The sequence below is a fragment of the Accipiter gentilis genome, chromosome 11 (assembly GCF_929443795.1).
Source record: "Accipiter gentilis chromosome 11, bAccGen1.1, whole genome shotgun sequence".
NCBI classification, from domain to species: Eukaryota; Metazoa; Chordata; class Aves; order Accipitriformes; family Accipitridae; genus Astur; species Astur gentilis.
This window is the reverse complement of record NC_064890.1, coordinates 28,038,706-28,058,452: the sequence shown is the minus strand read 5'-3', so window position 1 is coordinate 28,058,452 and position 19,747 is coordinate 28,038,706. Positions and strand designations below refer to the sequence as shown.

At 40.3% G+C, this 19,747-nt stretch overlaps 1 protein-coding gene across 7 annotated transcripts in view; it reads left to right on the top strand.

The window, feature by feature from the left end:
* ST7 (suppression of tumorigenicity 7) overlaps positions 1–19,747 on the top strand; it is a 154,637-nt gene that overhangs the window by 65,529 nt on the left and 69,361 nt on the right. For all 7 annotated transcript variants that reach the window (XR_007507644.1, XR_007507643.1, XM_049813831.1 and 4 more), the window contains exon 2: positions 16,287–16,369. Coding sequence is in view for 4 of the 7 variants with exons in the window: in XM_049813831.1 (XP_049669788.1) it covers positions 16,287–16,369 (83 nt within the window). In the remaining 3 variants the exon portion in view is untranslated. The remainder of the gene's footprint in view (positions 1–16,286; positions 16,370–19,747) is intronic.

Sequence of the window (19,747 nt, the reverse complement as noted above, 5' to 3'; positions counted from 1 at the left end):
GTACAAAAGATGGTGTTTATTAACATTTTATAAAATCTTCATCAAAATTATGGCTATTCTCATTTGTTACAGGCTTTCACAATGTTGTAACTTATAAATTGAAAACAATATATATGTCAAAATAGAAATCTAGTTTGTTGGAGGCTTTTTTTCATTTATTGTTGTATGAAAGGCCAAATAGAGAAAGTATCTTGCTGAAAACATTCATCCAGAAGAGGTTACAGTCAAACAGATTGGGAAAAAAATTAGCATCAGTCAGATAGGTTATCTTCCTCATTTAATATCAGCAGTTTTCAACACAATCTTTTTCTGTTCACCGGGAGGAAAACAAAAAAAAAAAGCTATTAAATTATTTTAGGCTGACAATGTCCCTTTACCTTGAAACAAGACAGTAAATTATCCCATTTTTCTGGTTCAGAAAAAGAAGGGGGGAAATGCTGCCCAGGGTCGTAAGCCTAAAAACCATTGAGCAACTGCAGTCAATAACTTGCATGTATTACTGGGTGTAGAGCTGTCCTGAGGGTCTCGCTACTGGAGCAAACAGCTTTGGAGCACACCGGCTTCCAGCTCACAAGCCCATTTTTGCTTTCCTTCATGCTGCAGTAGTTTTAAAACCTCTTCTTGCCTTCATCTCTGTGATGTGCATGCACTTGCTTGCCTCCATTGCAGCTCCTTCCTCTTTGACTTCGAAATTATTCATCTAGCTCAATTTAGTTTCAATTTGCAATGTCATTTGAAAAAAGCAGAGTAGATCTATCCTCCTATCCTATCTTATCCTATCCCATCTGCATGCATTGGGACTGGCCTTAGAAAGGAGAAGGAACCAGACTGCAAAACTTCTGTTTATGTCTTTTCTGCCAGGAATAGATAACAGCACCCACTTCTGAAGAGTTCAGCAGAAGTTGCCGCTTTTTCTTACAAACTGCAGGTGTGCCCTGAAGAGATGGAAGAGCAAATAATTCAGTCTTTCTGACCCACGCAACCACCTCAGCTAATCAGATGTATGGAGAGCACTTTGGTTTCCACTGATGCTGGCCTCGAGCAAAATATCTTAGTGAGCCCACTCGCTAGCAGAGCCTCAGTGCTTTCCCTGTCAGCTCTGTGGAGTGCTCCTGGTGATAAACATTTCAAAGAAAAGGAGTATAACCATGGTGAAAAAATTTCTGTCTGCTCAGGGCAAAACAGTAAAAGCAGCAGTGGTCTACCCAGAAAGAAAATTAATGAATCAGTTAATGACTGTCAATAGAGAATCCCAGGCTTGTTTCATTTTCTTGATTTTCCTTTCTTTTTTCTGCTTATTCAGCCTTACTGGTAAGGATTTGGCAGAAATTGCTTGGTTCCATATGAAATAAGTGTGAAACTGCAGGATAAAAATTCTGTTTCGCCTTTGCAGCCCAGCCGAAGGCAAGCTGCGCCGCTCGGTATCGGTGTGCTCTGCATGCCGGGGAGGTTCTCCAGCCCCCGGGGAGGTTCTCCAGCCCCCGAGAACCTCCTGGGCCACTTCAGTGAAGAGCCCTCTCCTTAACCACTCCTCGGGGGCTTGTTTTCAAACACCCAGGCAGCACGCTGTAACTCAGAAGGGTTTGCTTTAATTATTCATTTAAACTTCTGTGCTACGTGTTTACTTGTAATTTTGCCTCAGCGATGCTCATCTAGCATTGCTTCTTCTATAGTATTCGCCTGCATTTCCCAAAACTTCATTATGGGAGAAGTGTCTGCGGCAATTTGTGGCACTTCAAGTCTCCTGACGTGTATCGATGCAGTCGGCGTTTTCTCGCAGCTGAACGGCATTGACAGCAGTGAGAGTGGCAGATGGGGCAGAGAGCTTTGTTTTTCTAAACAATGTCCTCTTGCCTTCCCTTTTTGCTTTGCCTCATAGGAGCAATCAAGCATAGGATTAAAAATGTTTCCTTGTTTTTGAAAACCAGTAAGAGCAAGGTACTTAAAATTGCAACAAAAAACACTGCAAGTTGTCTGCCTAGCTCTGGTTTGAGACTAACTAATCTCTGAAGGATTTACCTTTTGGGCAGTATTAAATTAACTTGGGAAAACCAACAATATGAAATTAACTTGGGAAAACTCCTACAGAAAAAAAACAGCTTCAGGGAAAAGATAATGACTCTTTGGCATTTAGTTAATTATCCAAATTATGAGTGTAATTCGTGAGTAACAAACCTGGAGTAGTTTCCTCAGGAGTCTTACTGCTCAGCAAAAGGAAACCACCATTTTGGAGAAGTCCAGAAACGTATTACACATTTCCAATTCAGGAGGTCCATTTTTTCCACAAAGCCATGTTCATAACTCCCAGGTAAAAGAAGATTGGATTTATTTATTAAAAATCAGATGTCTTCAGGGCAAAGGACTTGTTAATGGGGAAAAAACCCTGGGCTTTCAAAAACAGTTATTTATTATTTTTTTTTTAGTATTACGCTTCACTGAGAAAATTGTGAATGCTTTTGGGAAAGGGTTAATTTAGTATTTCTTTATTGATGCATTCATGCACAAGGAAAGAAATCCTGCCCCACTGCATGTCAGCCAAGTACATTTTTTAACACGGCTACAAAATGGTAACATCTCTTGATACCATTTCAAGCTCGCAGACCTATTGGCATCTCCTGCCTTTGGCTTCTGCTGCCAGTATCAACTCTGGGCTTGGCTTTGCTGGCGAGCTGTAGCACGTATTCGGGCATCGCACCGTTCCCTTCACGCAGCGATGCCTTAACAAGCTCAGATGGTTTTCCTGGATGCCCGACTGATGATGTTACTGATTTTCAGAGTTCGGGATCTTTCCGCTCAGGGGCAGCTCTTCACCATCTGAAATATTAATTGCATAATACAAAAAAGAGCTCTTCAAGGGACCCTTACCTTAATAGTGCTAATGTTGCTGGAGCTCAGAGGAACCTCCTTTTGGGAGCTATTTTTCTTTTTACAAAGTAACAAAGAAAATGGGGAGATGGTAGCCAAAACCAGGGAGGTCCAGCCCAAACACAGTAGGTTATATGTAGCATTCACTTTCACTGCTGTAGGGAGTTTTTAAGGCTGCGAAGCTGTGTTAGTTTTTTGTTCTAATCAAAGCTTCATCTTCCAGCCCCTTTATATAGTGAGAGCAGGCAAGTCTGCTTCACAGACCACCGTAGCATAGACTGCCGTGCTGTCCTGCGACAGGCTGGACCGAGATCAGGTCTGCTGGAAAACACAAAATATCTTGCTTTGGACATGATCAGCTATTTTCTGTAATGCCTTCTCAGTTTAGAGGGTGACACTACCAGAAACAGTCCTTGGAGAAGGCCAGAACAATTGACTTTGCTGGTGTTTAGGAAGGTGCTACATGTAAGTGAAGAAAACAACAGGGGAGCTATAAATAAATGCAAAGATCTCTGCTGCTTCTGCACACAAAATGTTACTTAGGTCTCTTCCCAAAGCACAGGCAGGGAACCCAAGCCCCAAAACACTGCACTGAAAGACTCGCAGGCAAGCCAGCCATGAAGCTGGGAGCAGAAGCCAAACTTTATTGCAAATTCCGTGTTGCTTCGGTATTATATATCCCTAAGTGCATCTCTCTAATGGGCACTTCTAGCCAGAAAGTCAGCTGCCCTTCTCTCTGTGGTATTTCGTGCTTTGAATAATGAGCATTAAGGGTTTTGTTGGTCATTTAAATGCCACAATTTCAAGCACTTAAACACACTTAGCAGGTTCCGAATCTCTCTGTTTCTGAGCCAAGTAGCATTTTGGAAAGCATTAAGTTAAGTAGTCTACCACAATAATTTTGCGTTCCCTCTTTGAGTTTTCTGTACCAGAGCGCGCTTTGACTCTATCGCTGTATTGATTTTGGTATTCTGCCATTCTCAAAGTTTTCTTCTGGATTTTTCTACTGAAGCAGTTGCTCATTCAGCTGTGTGTCTTCAGAGGGCAATCAGCTCCGTGTGCCACACACTTGGAGATCACTTTCCTATTGCTCTTCCTCAAGGGCCAGAGAAGCTAGTTCCTAACCGCGTGTCTAGGAAAACCTGGGAGTGGATGTGAGGTCCCTTGGTTGTTGAATCTTTTTGCTGACATTACCCCCCAGCCCCCCAAAAATTCCAGAAACTTTTGCTACTGCATTAAGAGAAACCCTGGTAAGTTTTAGCTTCAAAGACAGTTTTTCCCTAGTGATCTGAGTAGGTCAACTTAAAGGACAGCAGAAAAAATCCCAATGCAGTGATTATCATAATTAACCACCAGTATCTGAGGATTAACATAGCCATGGTTACTAGTCCTAGATATACTAATGTGAACAGAAGAGGAACAAGCAGATGCAAGAAAATCACAGCATTTTGGTGGGCTGCTTTTGCAGCATAGCCTTCTCTGGTCACTGGGTGCAGTGGCAAAGTAGCGTTCCGTCACATTCGGAAATGAGTACAGGCAATCGGTCACCAGGTTTGCTCAGTGCTCAGGTCTTGCCACCCCCTGGAGAATGAAAAGCCGAGCTCCTGAAGTTCGTCTCACTTCGGTGACTCACTGCCTGCCTGGCCAGACTTTCAAAACCAGTTTCTGATTGCAGACATTTGATTTGAGCCATCTTGGCCTGATTTTTGAGGAACTCGGAGTTCCCATAGGTCAAGTCAGAGTCAAGGGGGGAACTTGCAAAGAGGTTCTTCAGGCATTACCTGCCTGTTGAAGACCCTGATTGGCATGATGCTGTGGAAGGGAAGGGCAGCGTTGCTGACTGGCCGTGCTTCTGGCATGCCCTCCATTTAGCTCAGCATCTTTCTCACAGGGCAATGCGCAAAAACCAGTGCAAAAAACAAGACATAGCTTGTTAATCACAAAGAGAAATACTTTGTTGTTGTTGTTGTTGTTGTTAAGCTGCTTTCTGCATCACAGTATCTGCAATCCAGCTGTAGTTTGATAAGGTGTGACATGCAGAATGTTGCCCCAGAGTTATTTACTAAAATGTGGGGGTACATTCTTCAGCTTCTTGATGTCCACCTGGAGAATTCAGACAGGTAAATGGGCATTTACTTTCACAGCTTCTAGGCTGGCCCTAAAGATGGGAACTTCCAAACACAGCTTTGAATTTTCAAGTTAGAGCCAATACAGTATTTGACTGGGTCCACAACAGGGATGAGAACACAGGTTATAGTAAGTCCCGTGCAGGTGTTTGTTACTTCTCATGCAAGCTTCTCCTCTATCAGGTATGCTGCATTTGGCTAATTTAGTCTTGCATTTTTTGCTTCTCTCTCCATGCTGTTAGACTTTAGAGGAAAAGAGATCTGTCAGTAGCTGGTGGGTAACACAGAGTGCTGGGGTTAGTGTATTTGTGCGGTGTTCCTGAGCAGGAACGAGTGGCAGTTCTGCACGGCTCTAACGCAGCCCCGCTGAGTTCTGCCTGCAAGTCCTGCCCCACTTCGTCTGTGGTCCCTCCTGCCTTCATGAGGAGACCCACCTCTGAAAAGATCAATTAATTTTAAACAGAAGAAAGGAAAACTGAGGAAGACTCTATTGGTCAGAATGCTGTTTCACAGTTGCTTTCAGCCAGGTCAGCCACAGCCCATGTTTGGAATTAAAACCATCAAATATTCAGTAAGGAAAATAGTGGGTGTCTTGCGCTGCCTTTTCTCCTGGGATTTCATCAAAGGCTAAATCAAATAACATCATTATTGTTAATGTCAGTGAGGTAGTCTAAGTGGCATTTTATTTGTCCTCTCATGAAACAAAACGAGCTTTAAAACTATAGACAGTCCAGTTTTGTCTAGCGGGCACGCGAGACCTTTGGAGGAAATTGCACTGGAGAGAGACTCACTGCCTATAAGGACAGGAGGATCATGCCAGCAACAAGATGATTGTGTTTTAAAAGTCTATACATCCGGCTATACATCTGTAAGGCTGTGTGAGAGGGGTGCTCCCTCAGTCTCTGCTGCGCCATTTTCTGTGCATTTGGTTAGAAATTCTTTCTCTGGAGCTTACTCTACTGAAAATCTTTATTATGCAAAATCCTCCCCTGAAGTTTGTCTCCTCATCAGTCAGGTCCTGAATGCAGATTGCAGTTCTGTCTACAGAGTTACCGCAGAGCCTTTTCCATTTTAATAAGTTTTGGGTGTCCCGAGAGACTAGTAGACAATGGAAATTATACAGCACTTGTCAAACCTGCTGCTATGCTTTCTTTGAAACACCCCAAAATGGAGGCAAAGAGGTAAAAGTTTTCTACTTAACTTGTCTTCTTTTCCATTTGGTGCAATTACTGTGTGAGTCACTTAGCTTTAAGATGCCTTGAAGGGGAAAGTTGATTACTAGATACATAAGAATAATGAAACACACTCGATGGAAAATTCTTTTTCCCCTTCTTTTTGTGCCATATTACCTAGACTATCAATTACTGTAAAAAAAATCCCTGCCTAATATAGAAATTTATCACAGGTAGAAACTTCTCATAGGAGAAAAAAGGCATGAACACCCCATTGATTTTGTAAGTAGGAAGCATAGATGAGTTTTCAGTGACAGGGTAATGATATTAGCTATTGTAGATCTCCAGGGAGTTTTCAGGAGGTTGCTAGCTCTAATTATGAAAATGTTTTCCAATCACCTCCATTCCAAGAAGCACCTTGCAGTTTCTTGTATGTGAAGAGATCAGCATCTTAGAGACTCTTGGAATAGATGTGCTATATAGAGTGAGGCTATCAGGTTAGAACAGAAATGTCTGGAACAGAATATTTCTCCAGAATAAAAAAAAAAAAAAAAAAAAAGTATCTGAAAAAATAGTAAAAATTTCAGCCAAGATGCAAATTTCAGCCACATTGAATTTTTTTCATTGCTGAGATGATTTTTTTGGATGCACAAAACATGATGATCCTCATCTTTGTATGCCTATGAATGCAACACACAAGCAAGGATGGAAGATGCAGCACTGCTCATATCTGTAGGTTTAGCACTCATATCAAATCCTGCCCGGAACAAAAGGAGGCACAAAAGGAGGCTGCAAGGCAGCCGAGGGTGCTTTATTCATGTGCCTCTTTTTGTCTTAGCGTTCCTGGATAATAGGAACCCATGGGATATTTTCTCTTTTGTGGAATGCCAGTAGTTGGTGGTGAAAACTCTTTGCATGATTTGTCTTTCTAGAGTAGATTAGCCTTTGTTATCTGTGGCATTGGAATTAATCACTGTGGCAAACTTTTAGTTTAGGGTATTCTTTAGACAGCTAATGAACCAAAATCAAAAAGATTTAATGGAGCTCTTACCTCCCTGAGTGTTGCATGAAAGAAGAGGGCAAAACTTACCCTGTTCCATTGAGAGAACTGTGCTGATCTGGCACTTGGAACAAAAGCCATTAATTGTCTTAAATGATTCCAGATAATGAGGTTTAGTAATTGGCTTTTGTTTTAATACAGCTTTGAAAGGCTAAACCACATAAATCTGTGTAATGCCTCAGAATAAGCGACAGTTAAGGTGTAGATTTGACTTCACAAACAGTGCCTGTCCAAACTGGATAAAGCTGTTTATCAGTTCAGTTGCGTGAATGATTAGTTGATGTTAAGAATAATTATAAAATACAGATTTGTTTGAACACTTTGGGGTGCAGAGTGGAGAATACGGTAATTTTGTTGCAGTTCTTAGGTACATTTTTGCAATGAAGTGCATTAGTATTGATTTTCAGTGAGCCCAATTGCTGTGTGCCTTAAATTGAAGACTTAGAAGCCTTAAAATCATCTACCTCATAAACTGTCCAACAGCTGTACTCTGAAGATCTCAGCTTTTTCTTACAAGTGTGCATCTGAAAGAAGGTAGAAGATGTCTCTACACGGTGATACCCTGCAGTCACATGGGAGACCATCGGGGAATGCATCCTCATTTGACTGTAGCATCACATCAGGATTTCCCCTGCTTTTGTGTTGGGGAAATTGCTGATACACACACATGCTGATATGTGTGTGATTAGAAAAGGAAACCACAAGCTAACTGTGAAGGTGCCTTCTCCGGTATCTGGACTGGTTCTGCCTACAATGACACCTTGTACCATTGCACAGTGAAGGAAATCCCCCATCACAAATCTGAGAGAGCGCTTCCTCGTGCAGTGCAACACTGAAGTAAAAATTAAGACAAGGACTCATAGGTTTCTTGAAACTTTAAAATCTGCAGGGGCGATGTGTATAACAACAGTGTTTCAAATCAATTTGCAAGCAACCTGATTTTAGAAGAATTGATGTTGAAAGTGTCGCAAGAGAATTTGACTTAAGAACCAAGCAACAACCCAATTTTACACATCCACAGCTCAAAAAATCCAGATATTAATATCTCTACTCAATACGTCATTGCTCATCCTTTGTGCCTCATTCTTATTTGGCCCAGTTCCTCCCTTCCACTTGTACATTATTAATACCAGGAGTCTGCTTTTAGCGTTAGGACATTGTAGTGGTCATAAAGAAATGCACAGGAGTTCAATCTTTGACAGCTGAGGGCTGTAAAAGCCCAGGAAATGGTTTCTCCCTCATTTTCTTTTTCTTTAAATGGAAATGCTCGGGGGGTTTTTTGGTTTTGTTTTTGGGGTTTTTTTAAATGGTTTTTTTTCTGCCAATATATTAACAAATCTTGGTGTTCATGCATCGTGCTCTGCAATTAACAGGAGCTGTGTAATTAACTCATGTCACCACTGCATTGTGAGAGCAAGAGGGAATGTCCCTGTCCCTTGGCAGGGGCAACTATATGGCAGCAAATTTGCATTATAATAGCTGCTTTCATGGGGGAAGGTTGATCTTTTTTTATCCATACTTTTATTCTCCCCAAATCCACGAGGTAGGGAGTTCATGATCTCAGACAAATGCAATAGCAAAAAGCTGTGCTTGAATCTCGCTATCCTAAGTTGGTTTTAGTGTTTAAATTCACAAGACAGGACATTTTTCTTGGGGTGGGTGTAGTGCATCCTGTACTTTTATGTCCAGCCTGCCTGTTCTGGGGGAAAGTGTAGCAGCTGACCTTCGCAGGTTACTCTGGGAAAATATAGTTGAGAATGGGAATGGGAATCTTTAGTGGCATCTTCTGTTAGGTGCCTTAGTTTGTGAGACAAGGCTTTGGGGTGTATTTGATACCAAGGAATAACTTGTTGACGGTATCTCTTCCTGAATGACCAAAGCTGTTATTGTTGGCAGTCTTATTTCTCCCAGTGAAAAGATACTTCTGAATTGCAAACCATCTTTTGCTAAAGTAAAAATAGCCTTTATTTACATTCATGTCGCATATGTCATTTCTTGTGTGTCTTTTTTGCTTTTGCTGTTCTTGTCTCTATCATCTTCTTTCTATGCATGTTACTTTTATCGCCATTGCAGTTTTTAATTTTCTTTTAACTCATCTCTGTATTATACTTGTCTATCTCTAATCTGGTTTTCATTTCTTTTCCCTTTCCCAAGTCATAGTGGCGTCTAAGTGGGTTTTTTGTCTTCCAGATCTGGTTTCCTTGATTCACCTGTATGTCCTTCTGCCCTCTGTTCTGTGATGGCTCTTGTCTCTTATCAATTATGTTTCCCTGTATATTATTCTCAGTGGGGATGAGCGATCTTGATGTCTAACAGGCTAAATTGTTAATGCACACTCTGAGACAGGATTTTGACCGATCTGATAACTTTTGGACATTATAACATGAATATAGACCTGGTGTTGAAAAGCAGGCCAGTGCTTATCATTGTGTCACCTTGGTTTTCAGATATTTACTGTGTTAAAATGTTGAGGAGAATGATTCAATTGAATTTGTTAGCAATCCTCAGGCAGGGTTGTTTGGGAAAAGATGGACTGCATTTGCTAAGATTTGTTTCAGTTTTCTGTGCTGGATATAATTTGCTCAGTGGGCCACTGGGTCACAAAGTGGAGAAAATGTTATTGCCGTCACCTGTAACCTTCAAAATTTTTTATTTTTCAGTTTTAAGTAAATGAACTTGAATGTTTTTGACCTGGAGCTGGTACTGTATTATTGCCTTCTGCTCGCTCTTCTCTTTGGGCTGTGCTTTGTGCTGAAAGCCTCTCCGATGATATGCAACTTCTCTCCAGAATAGACCATCCCTGCTCGCTCTCCCTTTTTATCGTGGTAAAGGTATTCTGTTGAAAGGGAAAACCTACATTTAAGATGTGGAAATGTGGAACAGAGAGTGTGGTGGTCTTCAGAAAGTTTTATTTCACTAATTAGAAATATCTGTAAGGCAGAACTTTGATGATGCACAACTATGTAGTTAATCAGAATTCATTATCTATCTGAAGTAATAGGTAGCTTTTGGCACGTCACCATTTTCTCTTACCTGGGCTCTGATCCAGCATTCGCTGAGAGCAACGGACAACTTCACTGGCCATTAGCTTAGGCTCCGGACGTCTGAACGTGACTCTCATTCAGCCTCATGCCTTTAGGACAAGAGTAGGTGGTTGAACAAACTGAGTGGGCATCTGGATTTCCTTGTGCACAGCACAGACACCAGCTGTTTCTGCCTGGAACGGCCACATGTTTGTTTCTGAGTGACAATTTTTTTCAAGTTTTGAAAACAGATCTGCACGAAGGCCTTATAGAAGGAAGTTGTGTAGCGTTTGCAACAAGTAAAAATGAAACTCACTCTGCAGCATTCTTAAACTTTTGAATGCTTACTTCTTCTTTGGTAATTTCTTCAGGAAGTCTGAAGAAGTTAAAAAAAAAAATCTTAGTAGTTTCCCAGGGAAAACCCTGGTAAATGGTAAAAGATATTTTTTTCTGAGACAATACCCTGGGCTAGCATTACATCTAGTGGGGTTTGTATTTCTGTTGAGCTGGAGGCCATCATAGTATAACATGTAATTCAGCCTGACCCTAGCATGTTTTCCCCAAAGTGTATTGTTAACATTCTTACGAGGGATGGGTTAGAGTCTTCAAAAAGGTTATGTATAAATAGTTCAAAGTCAAGTGTATGCAGTGCTTTGTACTCAGAGAGGGGAATGTTATACGTTTATTAAAAGAAGTTTATTGAACTTTATTTTGCCCTCTTTGCTGACACTTTGGTAGAAGAGCTCTTCACTGCTGCAACAACTTTGAATCAGGGGCCTGCATTAATCCATGCTGAGGCCCCTGTGAAATGAGCCGGTCACTGCCTCATCCTCTGTACCATGTTTGAACATCAGCTTGAGTGGATGGTCGCAGTAAAAAGAAGCTGAATTGCTGTGTCAAAGGTCTTCAACGATAGGTTTCTTAGCTTTTTGCCTCTCTAAAGGATTTGGGCTCATGGCACTAGTGTTGCAAGAATTTGCATTGGTCTGCATACCAAGCAAGTATTATGGAGGACGGAGACAGAAAGTGCAGCGAAATTTCTTAGGGACGCACATATTTTAGCCATAATAACTTAAGGACCAGTAATGCACTAGAAGGGCTCTGTGACTATAAGCTTTTCTGTTTTCTGGCTGTTTGTTCTTATAAAAGTTACTACTGTACCCAGAAACCTTGTCTCACTTAGGAGCAGAGATACTGGCACAAAAAGAGCTGTGCCTTTATGTGTATTTCAGTGTATTTGGATTGTTGTTTATGTTTGATCTTTAATTCCGGGTCTGCAATTCATCTTTTTATTTATGCTAAGTTATTGGTATATATTTAATTTTATTTGTATTTTAAGATAACATTCTGTTGGGGGAATTATTTTTCCTCTTAGAAGTGCCATAAATGATGCAGTCCTGTCTTTGCTTGATCTGTTTGTGTATATGGTTAAAGTAACATTGCAATTAGATTTTTATTTGCACCTTACTGGGCAAGCTACATAGCCTCACATTCAGAAGTAGGTAATGGAGCTGTCATTTTAGTAGATCCACATGTGGGAATTGTAGGTAGTTTGCAGTGCTCCCTCCCCTAATGATCTTCTAATGTAATTAACTGATAAAGCAACACGATGATACCCTGAGCAATTTAACCCCAGTATTTCCCTCCTACTGTGGTTCCTCACATGCTTGAAATGTGAATGCCTCAAGTCCTTGAGGAAATTTTTAGAGCAGCATAGTGTTTTATCATGTTGAGTGATACATTTTACATAATTCGAGGATTTTGTTGCTTGAAAAATATCTGGATTTTCCTCTGTTGTTTATTCCCATGGTGAGAATGAATCACGAGTATTGGCAATGAATAACATATATAATGGGAATGAAATGGCATCAGCTTTCAAGAACATTTCAATCACCTCTTTTGATTAGCCTCAATAGGGAATATTAGATATGACTTGTGCGCTTTTTTAGCTTGTCTGCCATGAATTGTATAGGATGTAAATTCATCTCTGTGAGCATGTACAGTTAACAACGAAATAACAGTCCTTCTCTAGATATTATACAATAGGATGGAATGATTTACCTATGTAACTTAGGCACCTTTGGAAATGTAAATAGTGCCTTATTCTGGATGACTCAAGCATGATTAATATGAAAGCAATAAAGAGAAGGGAAGAAAGAGGGTGATTGGTATTTGTATGGCCAGAAGCCTCTTACAAGCAGACATGCGTGGCTTGTTTAGACAGCATTTATAGGTCATGCTGGTTTTCTTTAAAAAAAAAACAAAAGAGGCTGTACTGTATTCCATCATCTCTACTAACACACCTAAAATAAATCATTCATCATCAGAAGCCTGTGGAAATAATTGGGATTTGACAGTAATTTCAAATGAGTTGGCACTGTAGGAACATCAGGCAAGTTTCTTTCTCTAGATACTCAGTAGTTGCTCTTTTAAAGTCCTACCAAGTTACAGACAAGAGATGATACTCCTAGCTGAATAACTGCACCATCTTCCCTTTGCGGACAGAAATAATTAGGCATACACTGGCATGTTATGAATTCAGAGGAAAGGACATACAGTACCACCTTTTGCTGCTGATTCTACTTGGCTTCTTTATTCTGCAGCCATCTTCTGGTATCTTCAGCTCTCTTTTCTCAGAAATCTCTCTCTGCTCTTCAATCCTGCTACTTCATCAAATGAAATAGATAAGAAAAATACTGCTATCCAAATTTAGGCAGATGGACACTTGGCATTATCTAATGGCTCTAGTTTACTGCAACACACTGAAGGAAACCTGAGTCCATTACAGGACAGAGACATTGGGTGTGATAGTGATTTCTCCAGTGTCAGAATGCTGATTGTAAAGAAATGCTCACTTCTGGATAATGATATATATCAGATAACCCAAAAGTGGGTTGATTTTTACTTTTGGGATTAATATTATGAGAACTAGGCCTTGGTGTAGTTTCCACTGAAACAATGACTGAATTCTCATTGACTTCAGATTAAAAATAGTCTGACCACAGAACCTCCGTGCTTAGTTTTACTGTTTTGGAGATATGTTGCTTATTAGAAAGTGTTTGGTTTTGTTAATAATATTTATGGAGACAAAGGAACTGGGAGGGTAATTAATTGGCAGAAGTTGATAGTTTTCATAAAGGAGCAGAAGATTCTTATATTTAATGAGTGGGAAGAAGAATGGCAAAAGGATTAGGAAGATACAGTCCAGATAAGCAACTCTGGTAGCTGAGTACAACTGTAGCAAATCAGCTGAGCTATTCCAGTTAGCTGGGAGTCTGGCCCATACAGTCTAAAAGCATCCAGCATCGTACCTGTTCACCTTGCCAGTTCCCATGACTAAGCTGTAAAAGTGATGAATTGTAGCAGCCTATAGTAGAGCATAAAGGAGCACCAGTATACATGCAAGCAAAGAAGAAAGCAGTAATGACAGCTAAATAAAATCCTATTTCTGTTCAGATCTGAGGTTTTGTCTATAAATCAGTGTACATTGCTTGTAAAAGAGTGGTCGCAGAGAAAAGCTAACAGCATTTCTTAAGAGCCTCATTCATTCTACTCCATTGATGAGCTCCATGGAGCTCATTTGTTGTGAGGGCTCTTCCAAATGGGGATGCATTTCCCAAAGGGAATTTTATTGATGGCAGTCAGTAATGATAAGTGAGTATCTCATCACTGCTTAAGAAACTTTGTTCTCTTTGCAGCATTTCTTAGGGAAACAGGCAATAGGAATTTAAAGCGTATAGACTGTATCCTTATTCAGTGGATATCCTCTTGTGGAATCTTCTAAAACACAGGAGGCTTAGGTGGCTTCACAATTTTGGAAATCAAATTTCCTCCAGGGTAATGGGAAAAATTTTCCAGTTTAATAGGAAAAATTCCAGCATTCCATAAGCTGTGAAGCTATGGCAGAGGAATGTAAGAGAAAGCACCTCTGTAAAGTCCCCTGCTGCCTGGCTTTTCATGTTATTGTTGGCACTGCAGCAGCACTGTGCTACATGGGGGGCATGGACATCTATGCCCCATCATAGCATATTGTCTCTCAGGAACACACTGACCTAAGCAGAAGTAGTTTCACTGGCAGTCTGAAATTTCCCCAGTGACACAGTTTGGTTATGTCTCTGGCTTATGTTTGCATTCCAGAATGAGGAATGTTTCTTCTGAAGGACACATGGTGGTTGGTAGAAGCCAAAGCTGTTTCAGTCTCTCCATTCCTCTTCCTTCTTAGCAGGTACTGGGGCTCGAGAAAGCAGGAACTAGTATTTCAAAGTCGGCTTGTATTAGACATTAAAAAAAAAAAAAGAAAGGAAGAAAGAATGGGAACAGAAAAAAAGAAATAAGATGTGGGAAAGTCCCAACTATTGAGCCAGAGCCGGCATAAATCAGTGTAGCTGTGTTGCACACAGTAAAATTAGGGATGTTATGCTGATTTACACTAGCTGAGAATCTGGCATCCACCTCATTTGTGAAAGAAAATGAATGATAGAATTAAAAACCACTAAACTAGTTCTTTACAATATCAGCTTGGTGCTTAATGCCACTCCAGTGAAGCAGAAAATGACACTTCCATTTTAACAGTTTATGACTTTTTCAAGAAAAAAATAAAGAAAACATGCAGCCAAAACCCAAACAAAGCAGCTGAATTGCAGGGTTTCAATCTCTTTTAGTGATGCATTTCTGGAAAACAATTTTCTGTTTTACTGGTCACGGAAAATTAATCATATGTTTGATGATTTGTATTCTGCTGTTCTTGTCTTCTCTTCATTTTTTGGCTCCATGTTATTTAATTTCAGTAAGTGTCATTTCTAAAGGGAACAAAATGAACTGAGGGCCTCCCACCTACATATCCAGGGCTTTCATCAGCATCTTTTAATGACTGTTGGGTAGTCTGCTACCAGCCTTTTAAACTTACCTGCTAACTATTGTTAGTTCCCTCTTCAGTCATGGATGCATGTATATGTATAAATATATATGCATGTATACACATATATGTATATATGTATGATAAATACTTTGGCACTGGTTAAGGATGAGACCAGTAGGTTTTTTTACAGAAGGCATTCTAACCCTCCATGTAGTTTAATAGAGAATGTTTTCAATTGTGGAAGATGGAGGTGATTGGAAGCTGAGAGTTTTTGAACATCCAGAATTTAGTGGAAGAGCTCCAGTTCTCTCTAGTAGCTTCTGTAGAGTGATCCAAAACCTATAAAAACATTATTTTATTCTCATAAGGCCATAGGGATTTTCAATAGGGGGCTGAACTCGACTACCTGGTGATTCTCTCAGCAGCTTCCAAAATGTGACATGACTAGAAGAGCCCTTTGAATTTCCAGAAGCCCATACAGATGGAATTGCCATTCCTTGCAGCTTGCCTGGCTTTGCTTCTGCCCTAGATTTCAGATTATGTGGACAGCTATCATGATTTTCACCCTTAATTACCAGAAAGCCAGTTATGTCTTTTCCTAATCTGTTTTATGCATTTATTCACTGTTGTCATACAAAGCGGTTCACCAACTTTAATGCAGTGGAATGAGTTAGGGAAATGCTATTATCTCCTACTTTATAAGTGAGGAACAAAGGTAATGAGAAGTAAAACGCTTTTAAAAATTTGTTCAGATAGTTTCACCAAGAACATACAGGACATTGAGATGATGTTGAATCCAGGACATTGAGACCCCTAAGATTTCTAACTGCAATGGAGTAGCAAAGGCAGATAATAAAATGTCTTCTGTATTTCATGGGGAATCCTGAACTCGGTGTCAGTGGAGCACTGACTGGAATAGGAAAGACACAAACATGTGTGCAACTGTTTCCAATGCCTTGTGATTGACTCTATTGTGAAAACAAAATTCTGCATGTGGCAGTCTGATGCTCTGCTTTATCACGTGTTAGGCAGATGGAACTGAATGTTCTTTAAACTGTCTTCTTTATCAGAATTAAGGTTATAGCTTATCTGAATTTGGAGAGCAGTTGGGAGGAGGAGGGGACGCATGTGGAGAACATGTCTTGCTCTTGTACTCATGGTTTCCTCTCTTTTCTTTTTCAGTGAGTATGTTTTTGAACACATTAACCCCCAAGTTCTACGTTGCCCTGACAGGCACTTCCTCATTAATCTCGGGACTTATTTTGGTAAGTAGTAGATATATTAATATCACTTTACAAATTGATTTCATTATCCAGAAAGGGATTTCAGGCTTTATCCAGATTAATAGGTGTCTTTTTTTTTTTCTTTTTTTTTCCTTAAACTTACATTTCTGCACCACATAAAATTTGTATTTCTTTATTCATACTTCATTTTCTGTGGGAACAAAAAAGAGAGAGAGAGAATGATTGAGTGCTATGTGTCTTTCTTTGAAGAAAAAAGTCTTGAACGACAATGTGCCCCACTAACGATCCTACAGTAATTCATAACAAGTGTTTGCAAGTTAAGTGTTTCCATTGACAAGTGCTACAGAGAAAAAGGCCAGTAAAAAGAAGAGTAGGAGAGGTACCACTGTCGCAGATTAGCATGGTCCTTTTAGAAAGTTACAGCAGGATTTATTAGAGAAACAGCGAGCAGGTTATTAGCAATGAAGCCTGTTCTGGTGCCAAGATTCCAAGGGATAATTATTTCAGATCTTCACTTCAAAAATCTTTTTCAATACATATCTGCCTATTTGTTCAAAGATCTGAGGAGTATTTTTAAACCATTTAAAAACCCCTTCTCCCATATTAACCCCTGAGGGCTTCATTGTGCAAACTGATGCAGTGGAGTGAATCATAATACCATCACAATGCAGGAGTCCAAAGCAGAGCGTTTGCTCTGGATTTTATTTAATGTCTTCATAGAAACAAATGGAGGTAAAAAAATCTAAGAATCTGCATGTTGTACTTAAGGTATTATGCTTATACTGGACCGTTCTGTTTCCTCACTGCTGAGTTGGCTTTCTACTTATACAAATGAATAGAATAGAATAGAATAGAATAGAATAAGAAAAGAATAGAATAGAAAATAATCATCTAGTCCAACTGACCACTTCAGGGCTGACCAAAAACTAAAACATGTTATTAAGGGCATTGTCCAAATGCCTCTTACAACACTGACAGGCTTGGGCCATCGACCACCTCTCTAGGAAGCCTGTTCCAGTGTTTGACCACCCTCTCGGTAAAGAAATGCTTCCTTATGCCCAGTCTAAACCTCCCCTGGCGCAGCTTTGAACCATTCCCACGTGTCCTGTCACTGGATGCCAGGGAGAAGAGACCAGCACCTCCCTCTCCACATCCCCTCCTCAGGGAAAGGTTGTCTTTGTTTAGTCTTGTTTGTTCAGTCCGTCTTGGGTCCTTTACCTAAAACAAGTTGGACACTTTTAAAATCTGCTGGATACCAGTTGTAGACCCTCCCTCACCATACCAAACTAGGCATGTAATTGGAAGACCAATGAGACCAATTTTAGGAGTATAGTTACTGTAGTTGTAAGTGGAAAGAGAGAGGCATGGCTAGGGGCTGGTTCACATCACCTCGGATCTACTGACCTCAGAGAAACCTGAAAGCAACTAGGATCCTGACTAAACTGTATCAGTTTGGTCTGGAAAATCCACACCTCTCACTTCCACATTGCCTGTAGCTGATGTAGGCAAAGAAATGGCGTCTTTGACTCCTGAATGCCTGTGAGTTCTCATCACTTAGATGATTTCAGGTATAAAGCACCAGGTGTGCTGCTGCTGTGCCTTGCTCTGGGGTTTCCTTGTAGCAGAAGGCAATTACTTAATGTCTGCACCTTGGGCATTCATCATCCTTGTATGGATTGATCCCCAAAGCATAGGATGGAGCTTCAGAGACATCAGCAGATCTTTCAGAATATGAACAGGAGCCACACCTCTAAGACTTGGATTCATTTCAGCACAACTCACTCAAATGTATGGGAGGAAAATACTGTATGTTACATTCACTCAGCAAGAAGAAACATTCAAAAGGCCAGGCCCCACCATCACCGCCAAGATGAGAAGGAATGAGAGAAATAACATGGGTTCCACAGGCACAATTCCATACTTGCTGTTAGAGAGTGAAGACAGTGGGAGGAGGTGGCAAGAAAAAGACAGTTTGTGCCCTATAGAAATACCTTACAGAATCAAACAGGAACAAAAACACTGAAGAGAGACTAAATTACCTGTAACTAAATTTTGTGTATAGCATGACTGCAAATGTAGGTACATTTTATATTGTAGTCATGAAGGCAACTTCTGAGGAATGAGCTCAGTAGGAGACTTGTGAGCAAGAAATTTCTAAAAGTGCTGTACTTTGATAGAAAGTACAGGAAGGCAGTGGCAAGGAGTATTCAAGACTGTGATATGAAGAGGGGGTAAAAGGGCACCGATAGAAGCCTTCCAAGAAGAGATTAGACTGAGTGAGCCTTAACTGAAAAAATTCACTTAATGCTGCGTGACAAAGTCCATTATGAACAATTTGAAGGAACAGTGAGGTGATGGAGGTGTAGGCACAGGCTGAAAGAAGATTGAAAGCCTTTTTTTTGTGGACCTTCACTACTGCTATGAGTTGTAGTCTGCTGTTCATATGCCACCATCCTAAGTGTGCAAAAGGTATATAGGCCAGGTAGGTAACAGCAGGAACCCTAGATTGTAAGGGCTGGTGTCTGTGCTGAGAGGAGCAAGTGGTCTGTAAATTGGATGATGGAAAAGGAGCTCAGCAGACATGGTCATGGAAAGAAGAAGCTGCAAGTTGAACAGACCATGCATCAGGAAAGACAGCTGAGTACGTTCTAGTGAGGTAGTGCTAGCCCGTCACTAGCCCAATAGTGCTTCATATTAATTATTTCTTAATAATCTTGCTGTTTACCAATGGCCCTGTAACATGCTGAGTTGCCTACATTACCACACACATCTATCACACTACACAGCATCTGCAGTTCTAAAGGATTCTTAGTCCTGCTAATGGTATTAAGTGAAACTCTTTTATAAAATAAACATTCTCTTGTCAAATCTACATTGCAGGGATATTTTTCAGGCTAGGTGTAGTAACATTCCTTGGAATTTTCCACCATATGGTCTGGCAGATTTCTTTCCATTATCAGTTGGCTGCAATTCCTAATCAGAAGGAGAAATCACAGCACTACAGGTTATGAAATGGTGGAAAATTCCATCATTTCAGAAGTGTGGTAACTGGTGGGAAAGTGAATGCTTTTCCTATTTCATGTTTGGGTCATGAAACAATGACTCTGCAGAGTTCAGCTTTGGGTAATTGCATGCTGTGTGACTCCTTTGCAAAACACTCCTCTCCCATCTTATTTTATCTATTACTTTGTTCTCATTCGTTAGGTAAAATTCTGGCCTTGCTGTAGGCAATGTGACTTAAATGAAGCAAGGATTTCAGACCTTTTTGCTTTTCTGGATAGCTCAGAACTGTACAGAAAATACTTTTCTATCATCTCAAGCATTGTCCTTAATAATTACTTGACTACAGCACATAGTTTAAAATGAACAATTTAGCATATATTAAATTAATCCCTGCAC